Source organism: Monocercomonoides exilis, assembly GCF_001643675.1.
Source record: "Monocercomonoides exilis strain PA203 chromosome Unknown scaffold30-1206723, whole genome shotgun sequence".
Lineage (NCBI taxonomy): Eukaryota > Preaxostyla > Oxymonadida > Polymastigidae > Monocercomonoides > Monocercomonoides exilis.
In genome coordinates, this window is record NW_027150575.1 from 952,299 (window position 1) to 978,214 (window position 25,916).

At 34.5% G+C, this 25,916-nt stretch overlaps 3 protein-coding genes across 3 annotated transcripts; 2 read left to right on the plus strand and 1 right to left on the minus strand.

Annotated features, from left to right (window-relative positions):
- Positions 1–10,773: 10,773 nt before the first annotated feature.
- Positions 10,774–12,254, minus strand: MONOS_14705 (uncharacterized protein; the record flags this gene model as incomplete). The annotated part of the gene is made up of 2 exons (XM_067867531.1): positions 10,774–12,048; positions 12,132–12,254. The coding sequence occupies 2 exons, from the start codon at positions 12,252–12,254 to the stop codon at positions 10,978–10,980; spliced, it is 1,194 nt and encodes a 397-aa protein (XP_067725211.1). The 3' UTR covers positions 10,774–10,977.
- Positions 12,255–12,632: 378 nt separating this feature from the next.
- Positions 12,633–15,520, plus strand: MONOS_14706 (putative acid phosphatase). Its single transcript, XM_067867532.1, has 8 exons — positions 12,633–12,739; positions 12,828–12,856; positions 12,931–13,256; positions 13,392–13,562; positions 13,724–13,788; positions 13,982–14,052; positions 14,322–14,636; positions 14,871–15,520. Exons 1-8 carry the CDS (start codon positions 12,667–12,669, stop codon positions 15,096–15,098), a joined length of 1,278 nt encoding a protein of 425 aa, XP_067725212.1. The 5' UTR covers positions 12,633–12,666; the 3' UTR covers positions 15,099–15,520.
- Positions 15,521–15,777: 257 nt separating this feature from the next.
- On the plus strand, positions 15,778–24,281 carry MONOS_14707 (Vacuolar protein sorting 15 C (Vps15C); the record flags this gene model as incomplete). Its single annotated transcript, XM_067867533.1, has 7 exons — positions 15,778–16,145; positions 16,219–21,008; positions 21,324–21,475; positions 21,627–22,035; positions 22,184–22,466; positions 22,646–23,036; positions 23,276–24,281. The coding sequence occupies 7 exons, from the start codon at positions 15,778–15,780 to the stop codon at positions 23,939–23,941; spliced, it is 7,059 nt and encodes a 2,352-aa protein (XP_067725213.1). The 3' UTR covers positions 23,942–24,281.
- Between the last annotated feature and the right edge of the window lie 1,635 nt (positions 24,282–25,916).

Consider the following 25,916-nt stretch of genomic DNA (forward strand, 5'->3'; position numbering starts at 1 on the left):
TTTCTTCCTCAAATATTCATTCTTATCTGTTTGGTGATCTCTCATTCAGCATTGCTCTCACTGAGTGGACAACATGTATTAAAAATTTGTTTGCTCTGTATGGTTTTTCGAATATTCTCTTTAAAGCCTAAGGAAATTTTTAACTTAAAGGATGTCTGGTTGCAGATGAAGTATAAAGAAGCACTAATTCAAAGGAGAGAAAATCATAAATGAGCAAACAAATGAATTTGAATGTGCCTGAAAACTGTGGATTGATAAGAAAACATTGGATGTATTTTCAGCAATTGATTGAGCAAATATATTCATGTGATTTATTTGTCGAAAATCGTAATATAAAAGCACATCTTTTTCAAGAGCCAGTATTGTTTTCAATAATTGTTGCTTTTTAAATTGGAATCTCTGCAATTCACTTTTGCAGAATTGAAATGACACAAAAGGGAATAAAAAGGAGAATATGTGAAAATTTGCATTTCTTTAAATAAAAATCGTTTAAAGCAACCAAACCTGGTTTCATTCAAAAGTTGTATCGGTGCAACCTTCCGTTCTGCAGAAACATATTTTTTTCCCCTTTCGTTCAACGAATATTTGTCAGGATAAACTAATAATTAAGAAAATTCTCAGTGAAAACGTTTAATAAAATCTAATATTTGAAATTTGAAAAGTGTTCAATATCCATCAATTCAAAAAATACATGTGCTCTTTATTCATTTTCCACACATTGATGTTCGTTTTAAAAAGTTAAAATTATTAACAATAAAAGATTTCGCAGATCATCCCATTTGTGGAACTTTGTCATCACAAAGAATAAACTATTTTTTGTTGAGTCATGGAACGAATCAAGTTTTCTCTTTTATCAAACTCGAGGAAAAGCGAAAGATGTAAAGATGTTTGGGAGTATCTAACAAACAAATCTGCAAATGACTGTGTGGAAATGCTGAAGTACATGTTTTTCCATACAAATACGGGTAAAAAAATATTTCCCCATATTCAAAAAATATTTAACGGTTTGTTATTATTTTTTGTATTTATATTTATATTAGTCAAACTCTTTTAAATTTTTGATTACTGAAGATCGAAATCAATATGTAATTTTACGATTAGCGTCTGCGTATAATCGAGAAGAAAATCCACATACAAAAGTGACGCTTTTAAAATGTGTTTGCCAGGAATATGCCCTATCGCAATTGATCGATTTGGGCTTTGAATGCTCTCATGGAAGCTATTATCACGCAAAGGACAATAGCTCTTACACATCGTTTGATTTTCAAACTCCGAAAAAGGCTGCTCTTCCCCCCTCAAAACGAAGTTTGATCTAATTCTTTATTGAAAAAAATGTGAAACTGTTCATCTCTAATTTGTTCTTTGTCATATATAAACATTTTTATAGAGATGAGCCCAGAAGATGAAAAAGTTTTCACTGATTTCATAAATGAAAATTCAACCGAATCATCGAAATGCATTTGTAAGTTGTCGCAACAAAATAACAGTTTGTCTTCTAATTGGGTTCATTAATTAAAAGTGTTGAAGAATTATCACTTTCAGAATCTTCAATGGAAATAGATGATGATTTTAAAATCATAAACTGCAGTGAAGAAATGGAAGAAGATGAAGATCCTCTATATGATTATTTCACAGAGAACAACACAAGAAGCGAATATTTGCAGACAACAGAAGAATCAAACAATTCAAAAAACAATGAATTCATTCACATGGAGATAGATGATGAAATTTCTCTTTTGGATGTTCAATGTGAAATGGATGAAGAAAGCTGCTTCGAACCGGAAATAAATTTGGATTTATCAGAATTAGCATCACAAATCAATAATGGAGAAAATATGGAGATTGAAAAAAATGAAGAACTGCATTATTCCAACGAAACCAATGAGAATTCGATAAAGAATAGTCAAGGCTCAATTTCTTCTTGCAGCTCAATCATCGAATGCTGTTCACAGAATCATCAGCACGCTGCACAAACTGGAACACTGAGAGAAAACAATACTTATTGTCCGTTACCAAACATGGGAAACACTTGTTATCTCGCTGCAATGCTACAAGTGTTCCGTTCTATTTATTTGCACTCAGAACGATTTTGTACTCGAAAAGGAAGGATTTCACACTATTTGCATCGTTTACTGGACATTGTCCAACCTTTGGATTTATCAGTTAACATAAACAATGATAATGTCCCACAATCTTGGTCCTTGCCTTTTGTGAGATGTTGGGAAAAAAGGCATGGACTGAGAAAGGGTGAACAACAAGAATGTTATGAAACATTTTTTAATATGTACCAGGATCTCATATCAATAACACCAGCATTAGCAAACCAAATGAGAACGAACCAATCATTTCCAAGAAAATGTTGTGAATGTGGATCATATGAGGATGGAATTTGTGAATCAACTCCATTAATTCGACTTCACGGTTCAGATGTCATTTCGGAATTTAATGAATCATTCTCATCAGGTCAAACAAATACAAACAACAGAGAGGCCTTTTGTCTCAGATGTCAGAAAAATACAGATCAATATTCAATAATGAATATCCTTCAATTCCCTCATATTTTAACAATCACTCTTGAATCTGATAAATTTGATCAAAAGAAAATATACAACATTCCATTACAAATTTCATTTTTTGAGAATGAAGAAACAATTAAGGCTTTTCCTTTTTATTCAGAAAATATGTACAATTATCGATTGATAGCAGTCCTGTTTTATCGAGGATCGAAAGATTGCGGACATTTTTATGCAATGTGCAGAAGCAGATGCACATCCCCAAAATGTACATCATACAAAGATTGTTGGTATATTTGTAACGACGGAGAAATATCCTTCATTAATAATGAAATTACAACAGAAACAAACTCTCACATAAACAAAGGTTCAATTCCGTTTATGATTGTTTACTCTCAGGAGAATCGTGGATGCATTCCTGTTTCCGATATTGCTTCACCAAATTTGTTTCAATTGGGACTATCACATCAAGGAAGTTCTTTTTCGAATAATATTTCATCAATGAATCAGAGGAAAACAAATGTTCGTTCGGTTTGCATTAATTGTGATGGTTTATTACAAGATCCTTCTTATTCACTTCATCCTAATACGACAAATCCACATCATTCCACTTCACCTTCAGTAATATATGATGATGAAATTACTAATGTCCATTCTTCGTCAGAAAATCACCACAAAAAATCGACCTTATTTGGTTTATCAAATCGACATTCCGAATGTTCCATCACATCTGAAATTGATACTTCATTTCTTCCTTTTTCTAACGAGTTTTCTTCTAATTGCAATTATCAAACGAACTCAAAAGACTGTGAAACTAATAATACAACAATTAATAATCATCTCACTCATAATTCAACCGCATCTACAAAACTAAATGGAAAACAATCTCTCTTTCCAGAAATGATTTCATCCAGCCAATTGAGAGAAACAAAAAACAGATCAACAAATCCTAACCGATACTTTTCAACCCTTCACAATTATCGACATAAAGATTCACAAAATGCAAACGTCAATAATCCATTCTTTCATGGTTCTCCAAACAATTCTTATTCACATATCAAAAAACAAAAAGTTCGTATCATCAATTCAACAAAAGCGCAGCTATTCAGAAAGTTAATGGAAACCACGAATATTAAAATGTCAAAAAGTTCTTTCTACAAAAAGACGAAACACCTTAAAAGGGCTTCCAGGCGAACTGACTTGTGCAACTTATGTGAAATGTTCAATCATCTGAAGAAAAAAGAAGAATATCTAAAAACAAAATCACAAACATTGAATGATCAAGAGCAACAAACAATAAGACTTATTGAAAAACATCGTTTTCTGGCGTCAAATCAACGTCAACACTTCCATAAAATCAAAAAGAACATTTCATTTTCGGAAGCGTTGGTTTTGTTCGATTTCAAAGAGAATTGGACGCTTCCTATTTGCAAAAATCAAATTAGCCGAGATTATTACGAAAAAGAGGAAATCACACATTTTTGTGTAATTGTTTACATTGTTAACAAGAAAGGAGACAAAGAAAAGCACATTTTTAACTTCTTCTCAAACGCTCTTTCTCACGACTACCGTTTCACCATTGAATGTCTGAAGCAAGTTTTGGAAAATGAAATCGTTAAAGACAAGCAAACTCTTCATTTTGCATGTGATACAGGGCCACACTTTCGGAATTCCCAGCTTATGCATTTTCTCCTTTCTGACAACTCTTCTCCCGTCAAAGGGAAACGAACAACTCTTTCGTTTTTCTGTGAAAAACATGGAAAAAGTGAATGTGACGGAGAATTCGGGAATCTGACAAACTGTGTGAAAAATAACTTGCCCAATGGACCTTCACTTAATAATATTGATGAACTTATTAAATTTCTGAAAGACCATTCAGATGACTCATATGATTCCCTCCATAACAACTCGGATAATTATCAAAAGACAACGCGATATTTTGTCAAGTGTGATGCAATTATGTAAATTTTGTTTTTATTTTCTTCATTTCTTTATTAACTCAGACACTCTTCTGGAAATAAAATACGATGGAGGAAAATTGAAGCGAAGTCCATAAAGACGTATTTGTTCTATGAGAAACGAGGTCATCAAATTTTCAGATCTGTGCGTTCACCACAAGATTCCCGAGGAAAAGAGTTAATGAACTTCCTTGAAAAAAGCATAAGAGATGAAAGGATGATAAAATCCTCTAAAAAATATTCTCGCAAAACAGAAATGTTTGAAATAGGGAATGCTACAAGAAAATTATTAAATGATAGGGAAAATTTGGATACAATTTGTTTTTAAAGTTCTGGTCTTTTTGATGAGTAATTTTGTTTTTGTTGAATTTTATATTGAAACGAATGACGTTTTTTGATTCGTCTGCTGCTCAAGCCATTAAGTATTTGCTTCCAACAAATGCTTTCTGGTACCTCAATTTTCGCTCTTGAGCGAAATAAATGAGGCTAGGCTGATTCCGTCCTGGGACTGTGCTGTGACCGGTCCAGCACAGTCCCTTGAAGGCTTTGGGTCCAGAATCAGCCTCCCAGGGTAGACAATCATTTAATAAATTCGTTTCAATATTGAAATTCTTTTTTTCATTTGTTTTATTTTTTTCTGTTTTTCAAATGTCGGCATTTGATGTTTTATTTTTATGTATCACATTGCTTTCTATTAAAATTATTCATTTTTCAATTAACTTTTGTTCAGTGAAAAGATCAAGAAATGTATTATGTTAATATTGAATTATAATTCACAAGTTTTCTTCACATTTTCAGAGCAGATTGGATTAGTAATTTGAAGTGCGTGGAAAAAAAACCAGAACTCTCGTTGATTTAGCTTTGAATAAACGATAATATTTGTATAAACTGAAATTGAGAAGCAAATCATAGAATGATTTATCTATTGATATTGATCAAAAAGCTAATTCATAAAGTTTGTTTTCATTGTGACAATGAAATGTTCTGTTTAAAAAAATCAATTGTGAATGATTTATAAATGCAACTGTTGCTTTTCAACAATTTGCTGTAACGCTTTCTTTTTAGAAAATCGAAATGCCTGCGAAGCGTTTTTGAAGCGCGAAAAAACGCTGACAAAGATTCATAAATATTGCCTAAATGATGAATTACACTTCAATATAGACCAAAATATTTTTTGGAATTCACTTTTAAATGCAAAGAAGATTTTGAATGCTAAGATGAATATTTTGTTAATAAGGAAAGAAGTGAAAATGAACGAAGAAAGGAACGGAGAAAAAAGAATCCATAAAAAAGAACAGAATTCAGAGAGCGAAGGAAAGTCCAAAGATGAGCATCCAATTGAAAACAAGGCTTTTGAATATTATGTTCAAATCATAGAAAAATCAACGAAAATCTAATAACGAAGCTTTTTATTGACATCATATAGCTTCGATTTATCATGAAGCTGATTAAGCTTTATTCATCCTTCTTTCGTTTTTTTGTTTGAGCGCATTTCCACAAATATTCATAATAAGATTTTTCTTTCTTTTTCCTTCTTTGTATTTATGTGATCTGAATTGCTTTTTTTGATGATAAGAATAAATGTTATTTATATATTATTAATTTCAAGGAAAGTCACTTTATTCCCGTTTTGTGAGTGATAGTGTTCAACTTCTTTGTAAAGTTCACTTATGACAACTTCAATAATGAAATTTAACGTCTTCTTCTTCTTCTTCTTCTTCGTTGTCTTCTTCATCTTCCTCCTTTTCTTCTCCTTCTCCTTCTCTTTCTTCCTCTTCCTCTTCCTCTTCTCCTCCTCCTCTTCTCCTCCTCCTCTTCTCCTCCTCCTATATTTTCCTCCTCCTCTTCATTCCAAAGAAGAAAACAATCTAATGTTACAGCATCAGCGATACGATAACGGTGCAGGCGTCAATCCTTTTTCGTCAAGATTTTCAAATTTTCTCTGTCAGATTGTTAGGAAAGACATTCACAGAGATCGACAACGTGAGATGAGTGCAATACGATTTGAGAAATTGCTCAGGAGAAATAATGAATGATAAAGAAAGAGAAAAAAAAAAGAAGAAGTCCTCAGAAATCGAGCTACAACATCACGAGGCAGTGAATGAGATGAGGACACTGCGGTCGGTGCAAAGCGAACGGAAAAAAGGCAGAAGGAGAGAAGACGACAAGACAATCGAAGTGGCTTCGTGGAAGCAAACATAACAAGAAGTGGAAAAAAAGAAACTTGTTTTCAAACTGTGGCTGTCGGGGGATGATGGAGAGGAGAAGCTGAAGACCGAAAAGTTGCAGATGCATGAGAAGAAGGAGATTGATACGAACCTGAAGCATTATATGTATAAACCTATGTTAAGGCACAATATTTTTGCACTTTCCAAAATGAAACTTACGTTACATTTGACTCACTTGTTGTCAATGCTATCGCTAACGATGATATTCTAAGAGGAATAGCGTTTTGAGGAGCAAATGAAAAAGCTGGTATGGAACAACGAAGAAAAGAGGAGAATGATGATTGAGGAGCACAAACGAGAGATTATGCAGAGAGAGAATAAGGAGAAAGCAAAGAACGCAGAAAAGTCAAATACTTCAAAAATTATTGTCACAGTTCATCCTTTTGCAGATGTGTCTCAGAAGTTGCAAACGGTAAAAGCAGCCCACAAGACATATAAGTGAACACCGTTTCTCATCCAACCTCGCTTCCATCCACTTTTTCAATTTTCAATATCATCTATGAGCAGCCAAGGCAACATCTTTCCTTAAAGGTGAAAAAACCAGTTTGGTCAACAAAATTCAACTTGTCAACTTTCAAGAGATAATCTCCCACGTGGACGAGCTTGTGTCCGTTATGAAGCAGTACCTGATGCTATTCTATAAAATTTGTGGAACAGGAGAGGGCAAAGTGGACTGGAGAGTTATTAAAAGTGACAAGGAAGTTGAAGAGGTTCAGGAAAGAGCAGACAGAAAAGAAAAAGGAAAAACTTCATGCGGAGCTGAGGAAGCTGAATGAAGGAGAAAAGACAGGCGATAAGATGACTGCGAAGTTGAATTAGAAATCGGAGTTAAGGAGACGCATAGAAGAGAAAAAGATGATTTTGAAGAAGGAGAACGAGTAGAGCAAAGGGTTTGTTCAGAACGATAAGCTGCCACAGTTTGTGAGCTCCCCGAACAGTAAAACTTCTCAGGCATATCCAATATCTTCTTCTTCTCCTTTTTCTTCTGCTGATGCTTCAAATTTGAGGTCATCAAAAACAAACATCTTCAAAAGTTTTCTGTTAATTTGATTGACTTTACAGTTTTTACGTATTTCTCATTATGACTGGATTTCAAAGGAGATGTGGCAAAGACAGACGAACAGAAATGTGAAATATGCGTGATTGGTTATATTAGCATTTTTTTGGAGTTGTTAAGTGTAATTTTCGAAACTTTTTATTTTATATATATGTACTGAAGGATCAGAATATATTTGTTTTTCTTATTAGTAATTTTGTGCTTTCATGAAACAACTTAAATATTTGTTGTTTTCACTTTTCTTCTTCTTCTTCTTCTTTCTCATCCATGAACTTTTTTGACTCATTTCAGAATATGCAATTTCCCTATCTCATCTCTTGCGTGACATCTCAGCTATTCAAGCCGCTCTCAACACGCAAATTCGCTTCCTCTGCCCTTCCAACGAAGATACAATTTCACTTCCTTCTTTTCTCCAAAAATAGAAAACAATAAAATTTTCAACAAACACTTCTTGGCCTTCTGCCACCAAAACGATTCATTTTCCAGGTGCAGATGAGCACACCACATGCACAACTTCCTTCTGTGATGATTCAGGGAAACCATTGAAGAAGGGATGAAAGAGAGGCAGGGAGAGAAAGCGAGGAAGAAGAAAGGAGGCTTGAACAACCGATTTGGCAGGATCTGCACTCAATATCATCGTTATTGATGCTTCTGGAGGTGTATCAAGGAAACCATGTGGAGCGGCTTGAAAAGAGAGAGAGAAAGCGAAAACAGAAAAATTAAAGAAAGAGAAGAGGAAGAGAGAAGAGCAAAAAGATAAGGAATTTTAGGAAATAGCCCAGATGATGGAAAAGAAAAAGATTAGCAAGGAAAGCCAGAAGAGAAACATGAGAAAGAAGCGAAAGACAGAAAAGAAGAGAAGGCCAAGGAAGGCACTGAAGAAAAGAAGGAGAAGAAAAAAAGAGAGAGTGAGAGATAAAAGAAAAGAAAAAGAAATGCGATCATAAGGAGAACTTTATTTTTACTGTTTATGGAGTAAAATTATCTCAAAATGTCTCGCTTTGAAAAGAACTGTTTGCAATTAATTTATTAGATAAATTGAGTGTCAAATTCAACATTGTTACAATTTTTCTTTTGGACTTAGAAACACAGACAGATTATATTTTTTAAAAAAACATGACTAACATTTTTAAACTGCGAATCAATAATTACTGTGAAGAATAAAATGCCAATTTTAAAGAAAAGAAAAAATGAAAACGAGAAATACATGGAATTCAATGAAGCTTTTATAACAATAACATTCGGTTAAATGAGAGAATTATAAGATTTTAAACAACTGACACTCAAATTATTGCAAAGTTTGATACAATAATGGATAGTGTTGCTGCGTATTTGAAACAAACAATAAAGTGATTTTGTTTTTCATTTTTGTTCACGATTATACAAAACAGTAACATTTGACAAAAATTTTCCAAATTGAAATGATTGCATTCTATTGGATAGCGCAACATCATCATAATAGATCATAAACATTCATGTAATATGTACGATCCGTAAAAGTTGTTTTTCATCAAAAAAGACAAATATCAAACAAGTTACGTTTTTTATAATGGTCATCAAAAAATAATCATATAAAAACTATTTGTTTTTATAATTGTTGACTTGAAAGTTGATGTATGATATTATTCATGATGCCTGAAAGCATTTTTGATGTTTGAAAACTGTTTTTTCATAATCTTAAACTTTCACCGAAAAAAAGTATGATCCCAAAAATAATTACCCATATGTGAAAACGAGCATCGTTTACATAAAAATAAATAATGTTGTGACATTTTACGAATGTCAATAAATGAACCCATTTTTATTGTGTTTTTTGATCTGAAAAAGTCAATGAAAAGTGCATAATTTTTCAATGAAAATGTTTGAAGCAAAATATTTTGCACCAAATGTTTTAAATTTGCAGACAATCAATATTTTATTCAAAATAATCAACTTCAGAATTTTGCGTATTCATCAGAATAAAAAGAAGCATCTTCTTCGTTATCAATGCCCTTCGTATCTTCTTCAGTTTCGTTATTGCGCAACTCATGAAGAGTACCATAAACTTAATAAATAAATCATTTTTTGTTAAATTTCAACTCATCATCCGCACTTATCGATATTTCTTTTGTTTCAAAATATTTCCTTTTTTGAAAAATAATAACAAAGATTGGGTCTGTATTTTGAAAAGCAAGCCAAATGGGTGATTATTTTTGGAATCAAATTTTTCCGTCAAATATAAAGATTTGAAACCTTGTTATGATTATTCACAAATGAACCGTGAAAAGTGAAAAGGCTAATTCAAGACATTTTCATCTATGTTTCGGCTCAAACTATTGCCTATGAAACTGTTGTGATGTATTTTGCATTTTTAAATAAATCTCTTCCCAATGACAAATATTTGTTGAAAAAACAACGTACCGAAAAAAAGTTATAAATTCAAAAATACTCACCCAAATATATAAATATATACATTCATATGGGTTATTCTCTTTGAAAAATCACAAATGTGAAATTTTTTGATTCAATAAAAATGTTCATTATTTGATCATTTTATATAATTAATCAATCATTTTTCTCCAACATGCACTTTTTCTCTCATCAAATGGGTTTGTGAATTCTGATTGAATATGTTACAAAGTTTTAAGCATTTAAAGCAAAAAATGATAATATAATGAACAATTTTTTTTAACCCAAATATTAAACAAATCCGACTTTTCAAAAAGAATGACCCATATATAAAAAAATATTTTTCATTGATTTACGGAAAGATTTTGAGCATTCTTCGCTGAGACGCAAATTTACACAAAATACGAGATTTCATGGAAAATCTTCTTTCTTTAAAGTCAAACCTATATGATAATTTGTCATTAATTATTAAAAAATCTGACGGTTGTCAAAAAGGAAGGCAATTATATCTCTCAAACCACTTTTAGTTTTTTACCAAAATGTTATTAAAATAATCAAATAAAACTAATGCTCTCTTAACATTCATTGGTAATCGCTTCCATAATTACAATAAATTATTAAAAAAAGTATTAATACGAACAATTGCAATTGTTGAAATTATACAAATTAAAAACATTAACTTTTTTTTAAAAAGAAGCTTTAAAAATTAAACAAATGATATATTTTTCAAACAACTTATATCATGCTAAATTATATGGTGAAATCACAACATTTGACAGTTAAATCGAAAACATTCGTTTAATGGAAATAAACGATTAAAACAGTGACAATCATCATTCATCATCATTTTTATTCGTTTCTTTTTCTTCTTCCACTTCTCCAAACAGTGGAATTGCAAATGGAGGGTCATCTTTATTGCTTCTTCTGCTGCGTGTTGTAAGATATTTGCGCTGGGCAATCTGCAGCTCCTCCAAAAATGTTAAATTATGCTTTGGCTTTTTATCAGGAATAGTTTGCCCATCAGAAGAAGAGAGAGCATTAAGCATTGAAGATGAATCCGTAGAGCGTGCAGTAGGCGAATTCGGTAATAGATCAGGCGAAGAAGACTGAAGCTTCTGTTTTTCTGTTTTTCTTTTCTTTGTTTCTTCTCTCTTTTCAGCCTTCTTTTTGTCTTCTTTCTCTTTTTTCAGATCTCTCTTTCCATCTTTCTTCTTTTCGAAGGCAGACTGTCCCCTTTCATTGTCTAAGTTTTCTTTTTGCTTTGCCCTTGCAATTATTTTGTCCTCTTCTTTATCTGAGCTTAGTGAATCGTTTAATCCATCGCTGTCGTTCTCCTCTGCTTTCTCTTCCGCAGCTTTTCCCCGCTCTTCATTGTTCCCTTCATCTTTCGAGTCTTTCAACTGCTTTTCCTTTTCCTTTTCTTTTTCTTTTTTCCGTTTCAATTCGTCTTCTCTTTCCTTTTTCTCTCTTTCGTGATCTGATTTCAGTACCTTCACAGGACGAGGATGAACAAAACGCTTTTGTGATGGCGTCCCAAAAGGAAGAATGGCCGGCGCCTGTGCAATTGGCAAGCGAGGCGCCAAGGGCGATGCATCACGCATGGCTTGCGGCTGAAGAGAAGAAAGAGAAGAAATGGAGGGATATGCAAAAGAAAGGTTCATTGATGAAGGAGATGATGAAGTGATTGATGCGATTGATGAAGTTGTGGTGGAATAGAATGATGGCGATAATGTTGAAGTGGAAGAGGAAAATGGTGAAGTGGTTGAAATGGGTGATTGGTGAAGCTGTGGGGCCAGTTGTGCTGACTTCTTTTTTAAAGCCTGTTCCCTTTCAATCTCCAACTCAGCTTTCTTTCTTTCTTCATCTTCATCCAAGCGTCGATCAATTTCTTCGCTCAGAATTTCCTTTTATTGTGCAATTACATTGTATATATAAATTGTATATTTCAGAATTATACACATGAATAAAAATAACTAAAAAAAAAAACCTTAACGATAGTTTGACTTTCATCAGAAAAAACAAGAGCTTCAATTTGCTTCTTTGTTTCTTCCAAAATCCTAGACTGAACTTCGCCGCAAAGCCATTGCTGAAAAGAATGATCAACGTACATGTTTGGCAGTTTCAAAAACATTTTCAATTTTTTTCTTGAAGATTCCGAAAAAAAAGAGCCTTCATCAGAAGATTGCTTCATTTTCAATATATTTTCACGAATTAAAAATAGTTGTTCGTTTGCTCCCGACTCTAATTTAGACAAAATCGATTCTCCATGGACCCCAGCAAGATTTATAGCTTCAATCATGTTCCTCTGAAATAACAAAAAGTCGAAGTTATTTTTTATGCTATCAAGCGCCTTTTCCGACATTCTTATGCACCGTTATATGTATATTTTTTATAGTCGAACAATCAACGATTGTGCAGATTTCGAAAAAAAATCAATAATTTTTAATTCCGCAACTGACGAAGTTGGGGATCTGATTTATTTCGTTTCAGATAAGAGTGCTGTCATTTTAATTCAAACAAAAATGTTTTTGCTACTTTTGTTTATAGCACAATCTTATGGAAAAATGATATCTGTTAGAGTTGTTGAAAGACATGGTGAACGATTTTTTTTTATTTCATGAACAACTTTCTCATATCAAATTGTTGTGTTTTAAATCTTTTTGTACTTTTTCAACAATGTTAGGTGATCGTGCTCCTCTTCGTGAACTTCCAGTTTGCGTTGAAAACAATCATTATTTGAGTTTTTCCGAATTTTTTTAAAAAAATATATTATTGCATTATTTTAGAACGTACAAATTCCGGATCCGTTAGGAGAGCTCACACAACAGGGATTAAATCAACTTGAAAAAATTGGATCGAAAATGCGTGAGATATATGCAGAAAATGGAATTGTCCCAAAACAATATGATCCTCGAAAATTTTTCTTTTATACAACTCATGTTGATCGAACAAAAATGTCTCAGTCTGCTTTTGCACATGGGTTTTTCACATCTACGAGTGGTCCAGAAGATCCTGATACAAAAGAGCCAATCTTTGGAACTGGACTGACTCCATTGCCTTCACATTCAGTTTTGCCTCATAATGAGTATCTGCTCTTGAGTGCTTCAAGATGGTTTGAATGCTTATAAGCTGTTATCGTTTTTATTTTTGATTTTTGTTATTTGAAAAAATTTTGAATATTTTTACAAAAAATTTGTTTACGAATAATATTTTTTTTTCACTAATTTTGATTTTATTTAAAAAAAAGCAAAAATGCATTGGATGCAATTGAAGAAGGACAAAAATCTGATTCTATGAAGCAGTATTACAAGGACAATGCAGCAACATTGAATAAGCTGTTTAATCAAGTTGGCACAACAGCAGAGGGATACGATATTACTGATATCATTGATGTTCTGATATATCTCAACGAACACAAGTATGATGGGAATCTTCTTTCAGCATAATTTTTTTAACGATTTCACAATTTTGTTGGCATTTTTATTTTGTTTTATTTATTTTTTTTTTATTATTGAACATTTTTTCACCTCTGATTATTCATTTTTCAAAATGTTCTGATACTCAAACAATATCTCTCAGTCTTCCCTTCCCAGGCGGAATGACAAAAGCTGACTTCGATGAATATATGAAAATATTTGATTATCGTGTGCCATTTATTTCCTTATTGTTTTCTTAATATAAGTCATTTCTTGTGTTAATTGTTGGAATATGTTTTTTTGAATGTGATTCTTATATATCCCCCCCCCCCCCCCTTTCTTCTCACTATTGATCATTTTATATCATTAAAACTGTGGTCTTGACCAATTGTTACACATCTGATGTATTCTCTATTTGAAGTGTCTGTGACGTATTCTCCTGTTCACAACAAGAAGTTCTGCGATGCTGCAACTGGAATGTTCATGAAGAAAGTTTGCGATATTTTGAAAACAGAAAAATTTGCTATTTTTTCCCCTTTCTTTTTCTGGTTATTATTATTTTTTTATAATACTACTTTTTCTTGTATACAAAACAACATTTTTATCTTTTCAAATTTTTTTTTGATTCTCAATTAATCGTCAATTTCATTCAAAAATATCGCATCCATCTCCCACCTTCCCCTCATCGTCTCATCGTCTCATCTTCTTTTTCCCTTCCCCTCTTCCCCTCTTCCTCTTTCCTTCTATCCCCCTCTATCCAGCTTCTCCGAGAAGTGTCCCAGGAGGTCAATTCTCCTCCTTCTGATGCCTCCTCTGAGCTCCCTGTGTTCTACCACTACCACGGGCACGACTGGACTATCAACAGCGTCTTCGGCTGCCTCGGGCTGAATAACACGAACAACCCTTCATACGGCTCATTGATAGTGATTGAGACACATGTTGATGACAATGACCAAAAAAAGGTGTATTTTAAGTTCAAAAAGGCGCTGAATGTGTCAAAGGAGGCGGAGAATCTGCAGTTGGAAGAATGGACTCCGAAATATTGCCCGGCTGGGAAGGAATACTGCGATTTTGATGTTTGATTTGCTATGATTTAATTTTGATTTATTTTATTATTATTCATTTTTAATCGATTATTTTATACTCTTTTTTCATAATGAAACACACTTTTTAAAATATTAAAATTTTTTAATCATAATTCTTATGAATGTTGTCTCCAATTATTTTCTTTATGATGTGGTGCAATGATCACCAATTTCTTCTCATCCGACTTCTCTCTCTTCATCTCTCTCCTTCTCTTTCTTTCCTAGTCATTCTCCAAGCAATGGTCTCCTTACTGGCAGCAGGCGAGCGACGAGAACTGGTACAAAGACGTGTGTGGGATGGCCATCAAAGGGAGCAACACGATTCTTGTCATCATTCTTGTTGTGCTGGCTGTGGTGTTTGCTCTTTCGCTGGCTGGTCTGATTGTGCTGTGCGTGTTCTATTTGAAGACGAAGCCTGAGAAGATCGCTGGGAAAGAGGTGACAATGCAATGATATGCTGACTCATGATTGCTGATTATAATAACAATGATGATGATGATGATGATGATGATGATGATGATATCAATTTAACAGAATGTTTTTAAATAAAAGAAAATTTTGTGTTTGTTTTTATTTATTTATTTATTTTATTAATTTCAAATTTATTTCTGAAAATTTTTTTATCAGTGCATTTTTTGTTTGCTTCTGTCAATATGGGATCTTTGGATTTTTGTTATTTTCTCTTATGCAATATCCAGGTCGTATTCTTTCTCATCTGAGTGGGTTTTTGTATCTCATTGCTGGGAATTTTATTTTATTTTATTTTTTTTAAAGATTTTGCCTGTTAAAGAGAGGCAAAAGCTTATGTGTTATTATTTCGTTGCATATATATTTGAATTTTTTTGAAGGCTTTAAAAGAGGCAATGGGAAAGTTTCATATTTGGGACAGAATCAAAACAATTAAAAATTATAATCATATTTTAATATTATTCATATGGTTAAATGGATAGATACAGTAAAACATGAAAAAGTTTTTTTAACAAATTTAATGCTGTCATGCTGTTTTCGTTATGTGTAATAATTTAACAATTTTCATCTCTTAAAAATGTTTTTTGGATAGAAAAAATAATTACACATTAACTATGATCGTTTTTCTTTATAATTTTTCAGTGATTGACATTTATCTGAAATTATGAGTCAAGATGGGGATAATAAATATTTTTCATTAACTCCAGAACAGTGGAACGCAAATTTGAAAAAAATCTTCCCCGAACAGATTCCAAATAGTTGTTCTTTAATTGGAGGAAATGGCTTTGGATCCTGTTCCTGCAAAATCTCATTTACATATGGACCTAACATTGCGAAGCTTTTCGCTTTTTTTGAAAATGCTTTGGATAAAACTTTCTTGAATGAACTTGAAGAATTTTGTAATAAAATTTGTGAGCAAAACAGTGCACATATCCAAAGGGAAATTCAAATATTCCCCAATGAAGCATTTGAACCGAAATTTATTGTTTTCATAAGACCATTTGCTCCATGTACTTTGAAAACATATTTGAAGTAAGTAATTATATTTTTTTATCAAAATTTTGCATTTTGAAAACGTTTTGATACGGTTATTTTTGTTTCTCAGATTTAGACAATATAGCATGCCGTTAATCGATAAGTGCTGGTATATTTACCAAATAATTCAGGCAGTTGCGGATCTTCACAGCATGAAATTGTATCATGGACATTTATGCGTTGATAATTTCGTGCTTGTCAGAGGATATTGGATTCACCTAACAGACTTCGATGTTTTTCGCTCCGACACAATCGACTTCTTTTCGGATCACGCTGGATTTATTTATTATTATCATCCCTGGATTCCAGGCATGATAACTCCATTAACGCTTGGATTTTCATCTGCTCCCGAACGACTGAGGAAGAGCAAGCTCCAATACGAAACGCAGAACATTCCGCAGATCCACCCGCTGACTGAGACAGCGTCTACCGAGCGTGTCACAGGCGACGCAGACCGGCTGAAGAAGATTCACAAAGAGCGTGTAGAGTTTCTGCAGAGGGCAGACATCTTCAGCTTGGGCTGCTGCATCTGCGAGGTGCTGAACGATGCTGTTCCTCTCTTCACTTTGGAGGATGTCCCGAAGCTGGCCAGCGAGGAGTTCGAAAGCGACTTCTTCTGTTCTCGTCTGAAGGACGCCTTCAAAGTCCCTGAGCCGACGGCCGATGACAACAGCAATTTTGGCCGTTTGCCTTCATCTTCTGCACATCTGAAGGCGGAATCACAGAAAGAAGAGAAGGAGAAGGAAAAGGAGAATGAGAAAGGAGAGAGAGAAAGAGAGGAGAAGGAGCAGCAGTTACGTCTGGCCATTCCACAAGGTCTGCTTGAGCTGATCTACACGATGGTCATCAGCGAGCCCTCGAGTCGCATTTCTGCAGCCGATGCGCTGGCGAAGATGGACGAGATGTTTCCTCTCTTTCCTGTTCTGCACGAGGCTCTTTATCAGTCAATGGACTCCTCTCCCAGCTGTGCTGTTGCGTTTGCCTCTACACCATGTGTAGTTGCTGCAATGAAGAAGTATTTCATGGAGCCTTCGCCCAGTCTGCCTTTTCCTTTCCTCAGAAATGGAAGGAAAATTGTGTTTGCTTCGCCAGCACCTAAAGAAAGAGAAGAAGAAGAAGGAAATGTGCTTTCTTTGGCTCAAATCAAAGGAGATTCTCGTGTGGACAGTGCAAACTGTGGATTGAGTGCGAAGTTCAGCTTTGAAAGAGGAAGTGAGGCAATGAAAGAAGGAGGATATGGAAGAGTAGGAGGAAGAGAAGGAGCAGGACTTATTGAATATGACAAAGACGAAAGTGAAGACGAAAGCGAAGATGAAGGAGATTGTGTGGAAAGTGGCAAATCAAGTGAGATTTGCCGAGCAGGAAGAATTGATATAAATCAGCTTTTGAGTCATTTGGTTTATGTTGACAGCAAATTTGCTTCGATTTTGCCTTCTTCTCTTCGTGTTCACAATGCCTTTGATGCCTTTCTCACTCAGAATATTCCACAAATAACATCATCATCATCATCATCTTCTTCTTCTTCTCTTTATCCTCAACAGAATTCATCGTTAAATCTCAACTATTCCCCCATGAGCTGCTTCTGCCTCTTTTCCGATTTTATTTCAAAATGTCTTCGTTCAATTGACAAGACAAAATCAAAAGGCATTTCGGATTCTTCGAAAGAGAACGGAAAAATATCGAAGAAGAAAAGTGATTTATTAGACAATGCAGAGGAAGAGGTGGAGGAGGAGGAAGAGGAAGATAATAATAATGATGAAGATAACAATGAAGAAGAAGAAGAAGATGATGATGATAATGTTTATGTGTCAGATAACATTATCTGCCTTCCTCCCATCCAATGTTTCGGAGAAAGCCCCTTTTCTTATTCGTCCACGCTCAAAATGCTTTCTGAGAGTGCTGACTGCACTCAGCCAGTTCCTTCTGCATCTTCTTCCTCTTCTTCTTCCTGCTTTTTCCCTTCTTCATCCTCATCCTCCTCCTCATCATCATCCTCTTCCTTTTTCCCCTCTTCTTCTTCCTCTTCCTTCTACTCTTCCTTTTACCCTTCATCATCATCTTCCTCTTCCTCTTCTCTTCTAAGCTCCACCAATTCCTCCTTCGGTTTGCCCTATTTGCCCAACCCTTCCATCGTGTCTGTTCCTTCTTCCATTTTTGCCCTTCCTTCCATCCTTCGCCATCTCCTCCATCCTTCTTTCGCCTTCTCCTTCAATCTGCAAGCTTTGCGTTTGGCTTCTCTTGTTTGTGATTCTGTTCCGTTCTTCCCTTTTGCCTCTCGAATTATTGCTCCTTCCGTAGTCTTCTTGTTGTTTTCAACTCTTTCAAAAATTTCATCATCATCTTCTTCATCCTCCTCCTCCTCCTCTTCTTCTTCTTCTGATTCAATTCCCTTAATCCAACCATCTTCTTCTTCTTCTTCTTCTTCCTCTTCCTCTCTTTCCGACTCATCATCTTCATCTCCTCCTCCAACTTTCTCCTCTTTCCTTTCGTTGCTCGATGATTCTCTTTCTCTCCTGTCAAGAATCTTATCTTCTGCCACAGCTGGTCTTTCTCTCCTCTCTCAGCATTCTCTTCAGCTTTCCCGCCTTTTCGACAGAAGCAGCCTTTTCCTTCTGTTGGATGGGAATTACCAATCGCCTTCATCAAGTGTTGTGCGTGGAATTTCATCATCATCATCATCTTCTTCTTCTTCGTTTTCTTCGTCTTCGTCTTCATATTCTTTTTCTTCTTCCATTTCATTTTCAAATGATTTTACTTCACCTTTCTCATCATCATCATCATCATCGTCATCGTCATCATCATCATCCTCTTCTTCTGCATCTGCTTCATCGTCGTCCTCCTCCTCTTCCTCCTCCTCCTCTTCTTCTTCTTCATCTTCTTCTTCCACTTCCTCCACTTCCTCCTATTCATTTCATCGTCTCTATCTTATCCCCATCTCCTCCAAAACACACTCCAATCTCCCCTTTTCCTTCTCTTCTCTTTCCTCCTTCCCAACCGAACACCTCCTCAACAACGACGACTTCAGAAACCGCCTCTCCAAATTCCAGTCAGATCGACAGAACATTCTCACTGATGATTCACTGGATGCGTCTGAAGACGAGCTTTTGCTTCTTTTCTTGCACGAGTTGCTATCCCTCTTCCATTTTGCCCTGTCAGCCATGTACCAATTAATTGAGAATATCCAAAAATTGCCTTCATCTGCTGCTGAAATAGCAGAGATCAACCATTCGTTTGTGATTCTCTCACAACATCTGCACGAAATCATCTATGTTCAGTCAGTTGCATCAAGTGTGGTGCAATCAATGCGCAATTCGAGTGAAGAAGAAGGAATGTTCATTGACGATGTGGCATTTCACACGTGGAGCATTCAGAATGAGAGGGTGCTGATGATTGGCAGTGCAATCTTTGCAAACCTGCTGAAATGCGATTCAATTGACACTTCACTCAAACCTCATTGTTTTCATTCATCTGCTGCTGATTGTGGCACTTCATTGGATTCCTTGATTGCAACTGCCAATTCACTTCCTTCTGTCTCTTCTGCTCTTCTTTCGTCGTTCACTCCTTCCCTTTCGTCCATCCAGACAATTGTCAATGTGATGAATCCTTATCTCTTCTGCCTTCTGCTCAATTCACTCGATTTTGCTGGCTTTCTCTCGTATTCTTGTTATTCCTCTGCACATTCGTTTTCTCCTTCTCCTTCTCCTTCCTCTTCTTCTCTTCCTCTTCCTCTTCCTTCTTCAGTCATTTTGTCACCTCCAGTTGCTTCTGACAAATCTCTTTTGCATTCACCTCCACTTTACTCACCCTTTTCACAAGGAAAATATTCTTTCTCTCTTTTTTCACTGTTTTCTTATGCATTTCCCTTCAACCCAATTTACTCTTCTTCTTTATCAGCTCCTTCGTTCACTCCACTTCGCTTTATTTCATCTGAATCACTTCCTGTTTTGTTTGCAATGATCGCAAAACTTTATGTGAATATTCCAACTCAACTGTCAATCGAAGCTTATTCGCCTGCTCCAAATTCCGTTTTCCCTTCTCAAAAAGGCAATTCTTTCGCAAACAAGAAGAATTTTGTGAGTTCGGCTCAGTTTTTTGCTTATCTTTTCTCCTTTTTTGATGTTGCACTTTCGTCGGCTTTGTTTTATTGGGCGTTGCAAAGCTTTTCAGATTCTTCGAAATTCAAACAGATTTCGATGAGTTTCCAGCAGTTCAAACGAGAAGAAGAAGAAAGGAGGAAAGAAGAAGGAAATGAGCAAGGAAAAGAGGAAGGGAAGGCGAGAGAAGGGAGAGGCAAAGAAAGAGAATCTTCATTTTCTTCACCTTGGTCTTCTTCTCTTCCGCCTTATTCGCCAACTGCATATCCTTCTTCAAATAAGACTTTTTCATCTCCACTCGCTCCATCGTCTGCATTCACTTCAGAGGAACTGGCTTCTCTCCCTCGCTCGACTGGCTCGAAGGATTCGCTGAAACTGAACAGAATGAGTGCGAATTCTGCTGATAGCACGAAGAGAAGTGGAATTGGGCTGTTGAGAATGTCTGAAGGAGGAAAAGGAGATTCTGGTGGAGTTGGCAGTGGAGATCGGGAAGGTGCAAGAGAAGAAGGAAGAAGAGGGATGAAAGGAGGAGAAGGCAGCGGCTGGGTGTGCGGAGAATACGAAGGCGAAGGTGAATGCAGCAGAAGTTGTGCAGAATTTGAGAGAAGAGAAGCAGAAATTCAATCAGAAGATGCTTCTGTTCGTATTGCCAATGTTGTCTGCTTCTTTGCAGCGGTGGCTGATCTCTTTGGAGAGGCCATCCCGTTGGAGTGCGTGAAGCTTGTGGCGCCTCTGCTATCATTTCCAAGTGCAAATGTGAGGAAAGGTTTGATGAGATGATGAGAAAGAGAGGAAGATGTGAATGCGGTTGGATTTTAGTTTTATTTCTTATTTTTTGAAATAGAAAAGCGCATGCAATATTTAAGTCTTGAACACAGATTCATTTTATAAAAGCATTTTTCTGTTTTCTTTTTTGTTAAGTGATAGTATTTTGCGTTATTGTGGACTTTTTCTGGACTTATACGAAATATCCAATTTTCCATTTTTTTTTTTTAAATTTCTGCTTTTTAATCACTTTGTATTTCATTTTTATTCGTTTCTTTCTTTCCTTTATTCTTTCAATCTCTTTTTCATTTTACAGAAAGCGTTCATTTTATTTCATTAGCAGCTAAACATTCCTCGTTGCAGTTTGTTGAGCTTCATCAGCTTGTTGATTACAATCTCGATGGCTCATTTGGTCCTCTGATTGACCTTTCAGATGAGCACACTCTTTTGCGATCGCTCAACCCACCTGTATGCTTTTATCGTTTAATACTTATTCATTTTGAACAAAATAAATTGTTATTATTAACATTATTTATTATTCTAATTTTTTTTATTGATTTTCATTTTTATTCTAATCTTTTATTGCTTAATTTCAATGGTGAATCAAAACAAAATACAGAGTTACTTGTCCACTTGGGAGAAAGCATTCAATGAATCAGCGAATGAAGTGCTCCAACAGCCCAGCAGACCCAGTCGGTTCTCTCTGACTGAAAGTGCAATCATTCAGCTTTCGCTTCACGTGCTGTCTTTTATCCCATCTGTGCTGATCGATCAGATGGAGCAGCTTCGTTCACCCCCATCCGCAATGCATGAGAGGAAAGCTATGAAACAAGAACATGGGAAAGAAGGGTGGAGAACAAGAGAGAATGTTGTTTATCATCAGGCAAACAGATCTGTTGGAGAAGAATCTGTGAATGAGAATGACTCCACCGAAAAAACAGTAAGCACAGGAGATTTCGTGTTTCGCGATGGAGACTTAAGAAATATTAGCTCATTTGTTTCTCCTGACTATGCTGAGACATACACTCGTGTGCAACTGTATTTATTCACAAAAGCGACAAAAATGATTCATTTTGTAATTTTGATATCAATTTGTGATTTGTCTTATGAATTATTTTAAACTTTTCTTTCTTTCTTTCTCTCTATTTTTTATTTGAAAATACAAACTTTGTTCAGAATTGAGACCAAAGCGATCAAAGCCATCCATCTCATCAGTTGAGTTATGCGATGTCGTCTCAAAGCATTCATCGGCCGTGTCTTCGCTCAGCACACTCGAAAACGAAAGTTCCTCTCTTCTCTTCTCCACCGACTTGAATGGACGCTGCGCCTTTTGGGAATCAGACAACGATCGGCGAGTGAATCTGAAGTGTTCTCGTGAATTTGGCGGAGATTCTTCAGAATTGTGCATTTCTTCGTCTGGAGTTCTCATAGACAGCAACACATGTGCGATTTCTGCAGAGTACGAATACTGTTAATTTAATATTTGAGATAATTATTTTTTTTTTTCTTGTAAACTTTCTTTTTCTTTATTATTATTATTATTTTGAAATTGAAAAACAATTTATTTCTTATAAAAACTAACTTTCATACAAATTTTACATTAAAATATTAATTTATGAATTTTCCCCATTCCTTCAGCTTCAACAAATTCATCAATAGGCCGTCTTTTGAGATATTTGACTATGTTTATCAGAAATCTTTGTATTCCAGAAATATTTACGAATTTTTGACGGAGAGTCTTCATGTTTCTGGTGAAGATATAACTCTTCCTCTGCACTATCGCATCTTCTCCACTTCTCGTTTCACCGCTCCGTTTTGCTCGTCTCCTCTTCTTCTTCTTTCGATGGCGCATTCTCATTCGCATCTCTTCGATCCTCGCACACTTCAGTCGGCCTGGTGCTCAATGCCTCATCCTTCTTTGTCTCTCTCTGAAAATATCACAACTTCTGTTTCTCATTTGCCTAATTCGTTTTTGTATGCAATCGGCACAAGCGAAGGATATCTTTTTGTGTATGATATCAGAATGAAGGTGTGAAATCTCTGAAGGCTTCTGTTTTTTGCTCTTTTTAAATTGTTGCAGCAAGCAAACTGAAATAGCATTGGATATGGGATGTTGAGCATTAAAAGTGAAAGCATTTCTTTTATTATTATTTCCTTATTTCACTATTGAAAATTCCTTTTTTTTTTAAACATAATAATTATTTCTAATTTATATTCATTCAAATGAAAAAAATTTTCTAATTCTTCAATTTTACTCGTAACTCTCAGTCGCACCTTTTTGCAAAAAAATGCGATTCTTCATCTCCCATCTTTTCCTCTTCATTCACATTTTCTCAACCAATAATTTCCCAAACATCTGCTTCTTCTTCTTCTTCTTCTTCCTCTTCCTCTTCCTCTTCCTCTTCCTCTTCTTCCTCTTCAACGCCAACAATATGGATATCTCAAGGTGACAAGGTTGATGGCTTCTCAATTTCATCCTCCATGAATCAAGTCGCCTCGCTAACGCTTACTCCTTTAGAAGGCGAAAAACAATCTTCTTATTCCAATACAGTTCAGACATATCAAAGAGAATATCATTTGCCTCTAGAATCTTCAAATATGAAAGTGAATTCACTTTTGACGTATCCTTGCTCAAGTTACCTGTTTGTTGGCTGTTCTGACCATTCAATTCGTGTGTGGAATCCATTTACTGTTTCTGCCAAGATGTCCACTTCAATGATGAAAGAATGGTGCCTTTTCGCTCCTTCGCAGATGAATAGTCAAAAAAATCAGACAGATGGATTTGAAAATCTCTCTTTTGAAAAGAAATTTGCAAGTGATGTTTGGGCAGCCGAAGAGACGACTGTACTTGCAAGCTGGGGGAGCCGTCTGATTTCAGGCGGTTCTTTAGGAAACATTTGGATTTTTGACTTCAATGCGAAAAAACAAGAATGAAAAGAGCATTTCATTTGATAAGAGTTATTTTCTACTCGAAATTTTAGGCAAATCTTTTTTTTTTATGAATGTCGATGGAAAATTATTTGTAAATTACTTATTAGAATCTTGGAAATTTTCGTATTTTAAATGAAACTTTAATGTTGCAGAAATATATGGAATCGAAGTCTATTGGTTTTGTTGGGATTTTTGCATTATTGCTCTCTCACACATTTTAGTTTTATAGTTTGGGTGAAATTTTGAGTTTTGCAGATTCTGTATTTTGATTTTTTGGTGCAAATTAGCTTTTTTTGCAATTCTATTTTTTGAAATCAAAGCTTAACATTGTGCCTATTGAAAATTATCGGAATTTGATGAACAAAATTAAATGATGATCAAACAATTAAAGATGTTCAAATGTCATAAGGGCAGATGGACACTTTTCTTGAGCATTTGAATTTTCTGTAGAAAATGGTCAAACGAATTATCATGTTCTCAAAATGCTTGCGCATTAAACCAAAGAATAAATTTCAGCATATGATGGAATTTAATTATTTTTAAAAGAAGAGAAGAAAAAAATGTGAAAAACAAATAAGTTGTTGAAAAAAATGAAAAAATCACCAAAAAATAATTATATTCGTCCGAAATCTATCTAAAACCTACTCAAAATGAATCGGAATTTTCATATGTGTGATTATTTTTGATGTCATATAATTTCTAATTAAATTTTCGGTTTGAATATATCACCTTTATATAAACAAAAGAACACTTAAAAGAGAAAAGGCTCGAAAAACATTATTATGATTTTTATTTCTGCTTTAACATTTGTTTTAAGAACAGTTGTTATAGAATTCTTAAACAGAAAACAAAATATCTTCCCAACGACAAATGAAAATAAAAAATTGACACCCCGAAAAAAGTTATAATTTCAAAAATAATCACACATATTCCACATTCACAGACAAAACATCTCCTGTATTAAATAACTTTTCTATGTCTAATTCTTTTGTTATTTTTTTTTTCCTTTACGCAATCGGTCGTGATCTTTATTATTTCATTCCTTCATTATATCTTCAAATTGCATTTTCAAAGTGCTTTTGAACAAAAACATTGCAATTTGATCGGAAAGAGCTTTTTTTCTCATTCTTGATCGAAGCAAATAGGACTTTTTTGAATTCATAAACTTTCAATGGTGTTTGTGAATGTTTTATTCTCTTTGTCAAATAATTCCCCTTTTGCCGAAAATCGTTTCATGAAAACAAATAAACTCTCTCAAACATTGGTAAGCTTTCCATTCGTCGGAATATATCTTTGTTCCGAATTTGATATGATCCAGAATTATTGAGATCAGTGAAAACTTTGGTTCTGTTTTGAATTATCATTATGAATCGGAAGTTGATTCATTTGCCTTTTAACCTGTTAATTCCTTCAAAAAATCCAAATAATCTTTTTTTCCACCTTTTTGTATTTTATTTCTTCTTCATAATGCTTCTCAATATCAACAGTCTTCCCATCTCCTTCAATCTTTTCTGACATCTGCACAAAATTTTAATGCATAAGCACATCATGACGCTTTCCCAATTGGGCATGAGTGATAATTTTTTAAATCAAATTCTTTCTTATAAAAATTTCAGTTCGATACACCAAAAATAATTCATATTCGAAAAAAACAATTCGATTTCGGAAATTTTAATTCAAAACCGAAAATAAATAATTCGAATTCAGAATTAATAATTCAAATTCGTAATTTATTAATTAGATTTCGTAAAAGAATAATTCTATTTCGAAACGAAAAATATTTTGATTAGTGGAATTATTAACTTTCGTTTTGCTGTCAAAATACTCTTGATTTTTATCTCGTGAGCACACTTTGTTCTTTATTATTTTAAAAATTACACATTTCCTTCAAAAAAAAAAATTCATTCATTTTGATTAAAAATATCATTATTTGAAATTAATTTGAAAAGAAAATGAATTCTTTTTCATTTTTGAAAAA

Coding starts and splice junctions, on each gene's coding strand:
- MONOS_14706 (XM_067867532.1), top strand. CDS start 12,667: ATGTTTTTGCTACTTTTGTTTATAGCACAATCTTATGGAAAAATGATA. Junction 12,857..12,930: donor CTCCTCTTCGTGAACTTCCA/GTTTGCGTTGAA, acceptor GCATTATTTTAG/AACGTACAAATTCCGGATCC. Junction 13,563..13,723: donor ATATATCTCAACGAACACAA/GTATGATGGGAA, acceptor AATATCTCTCAG/TCTTCCCTTCCCAGGCGGAA.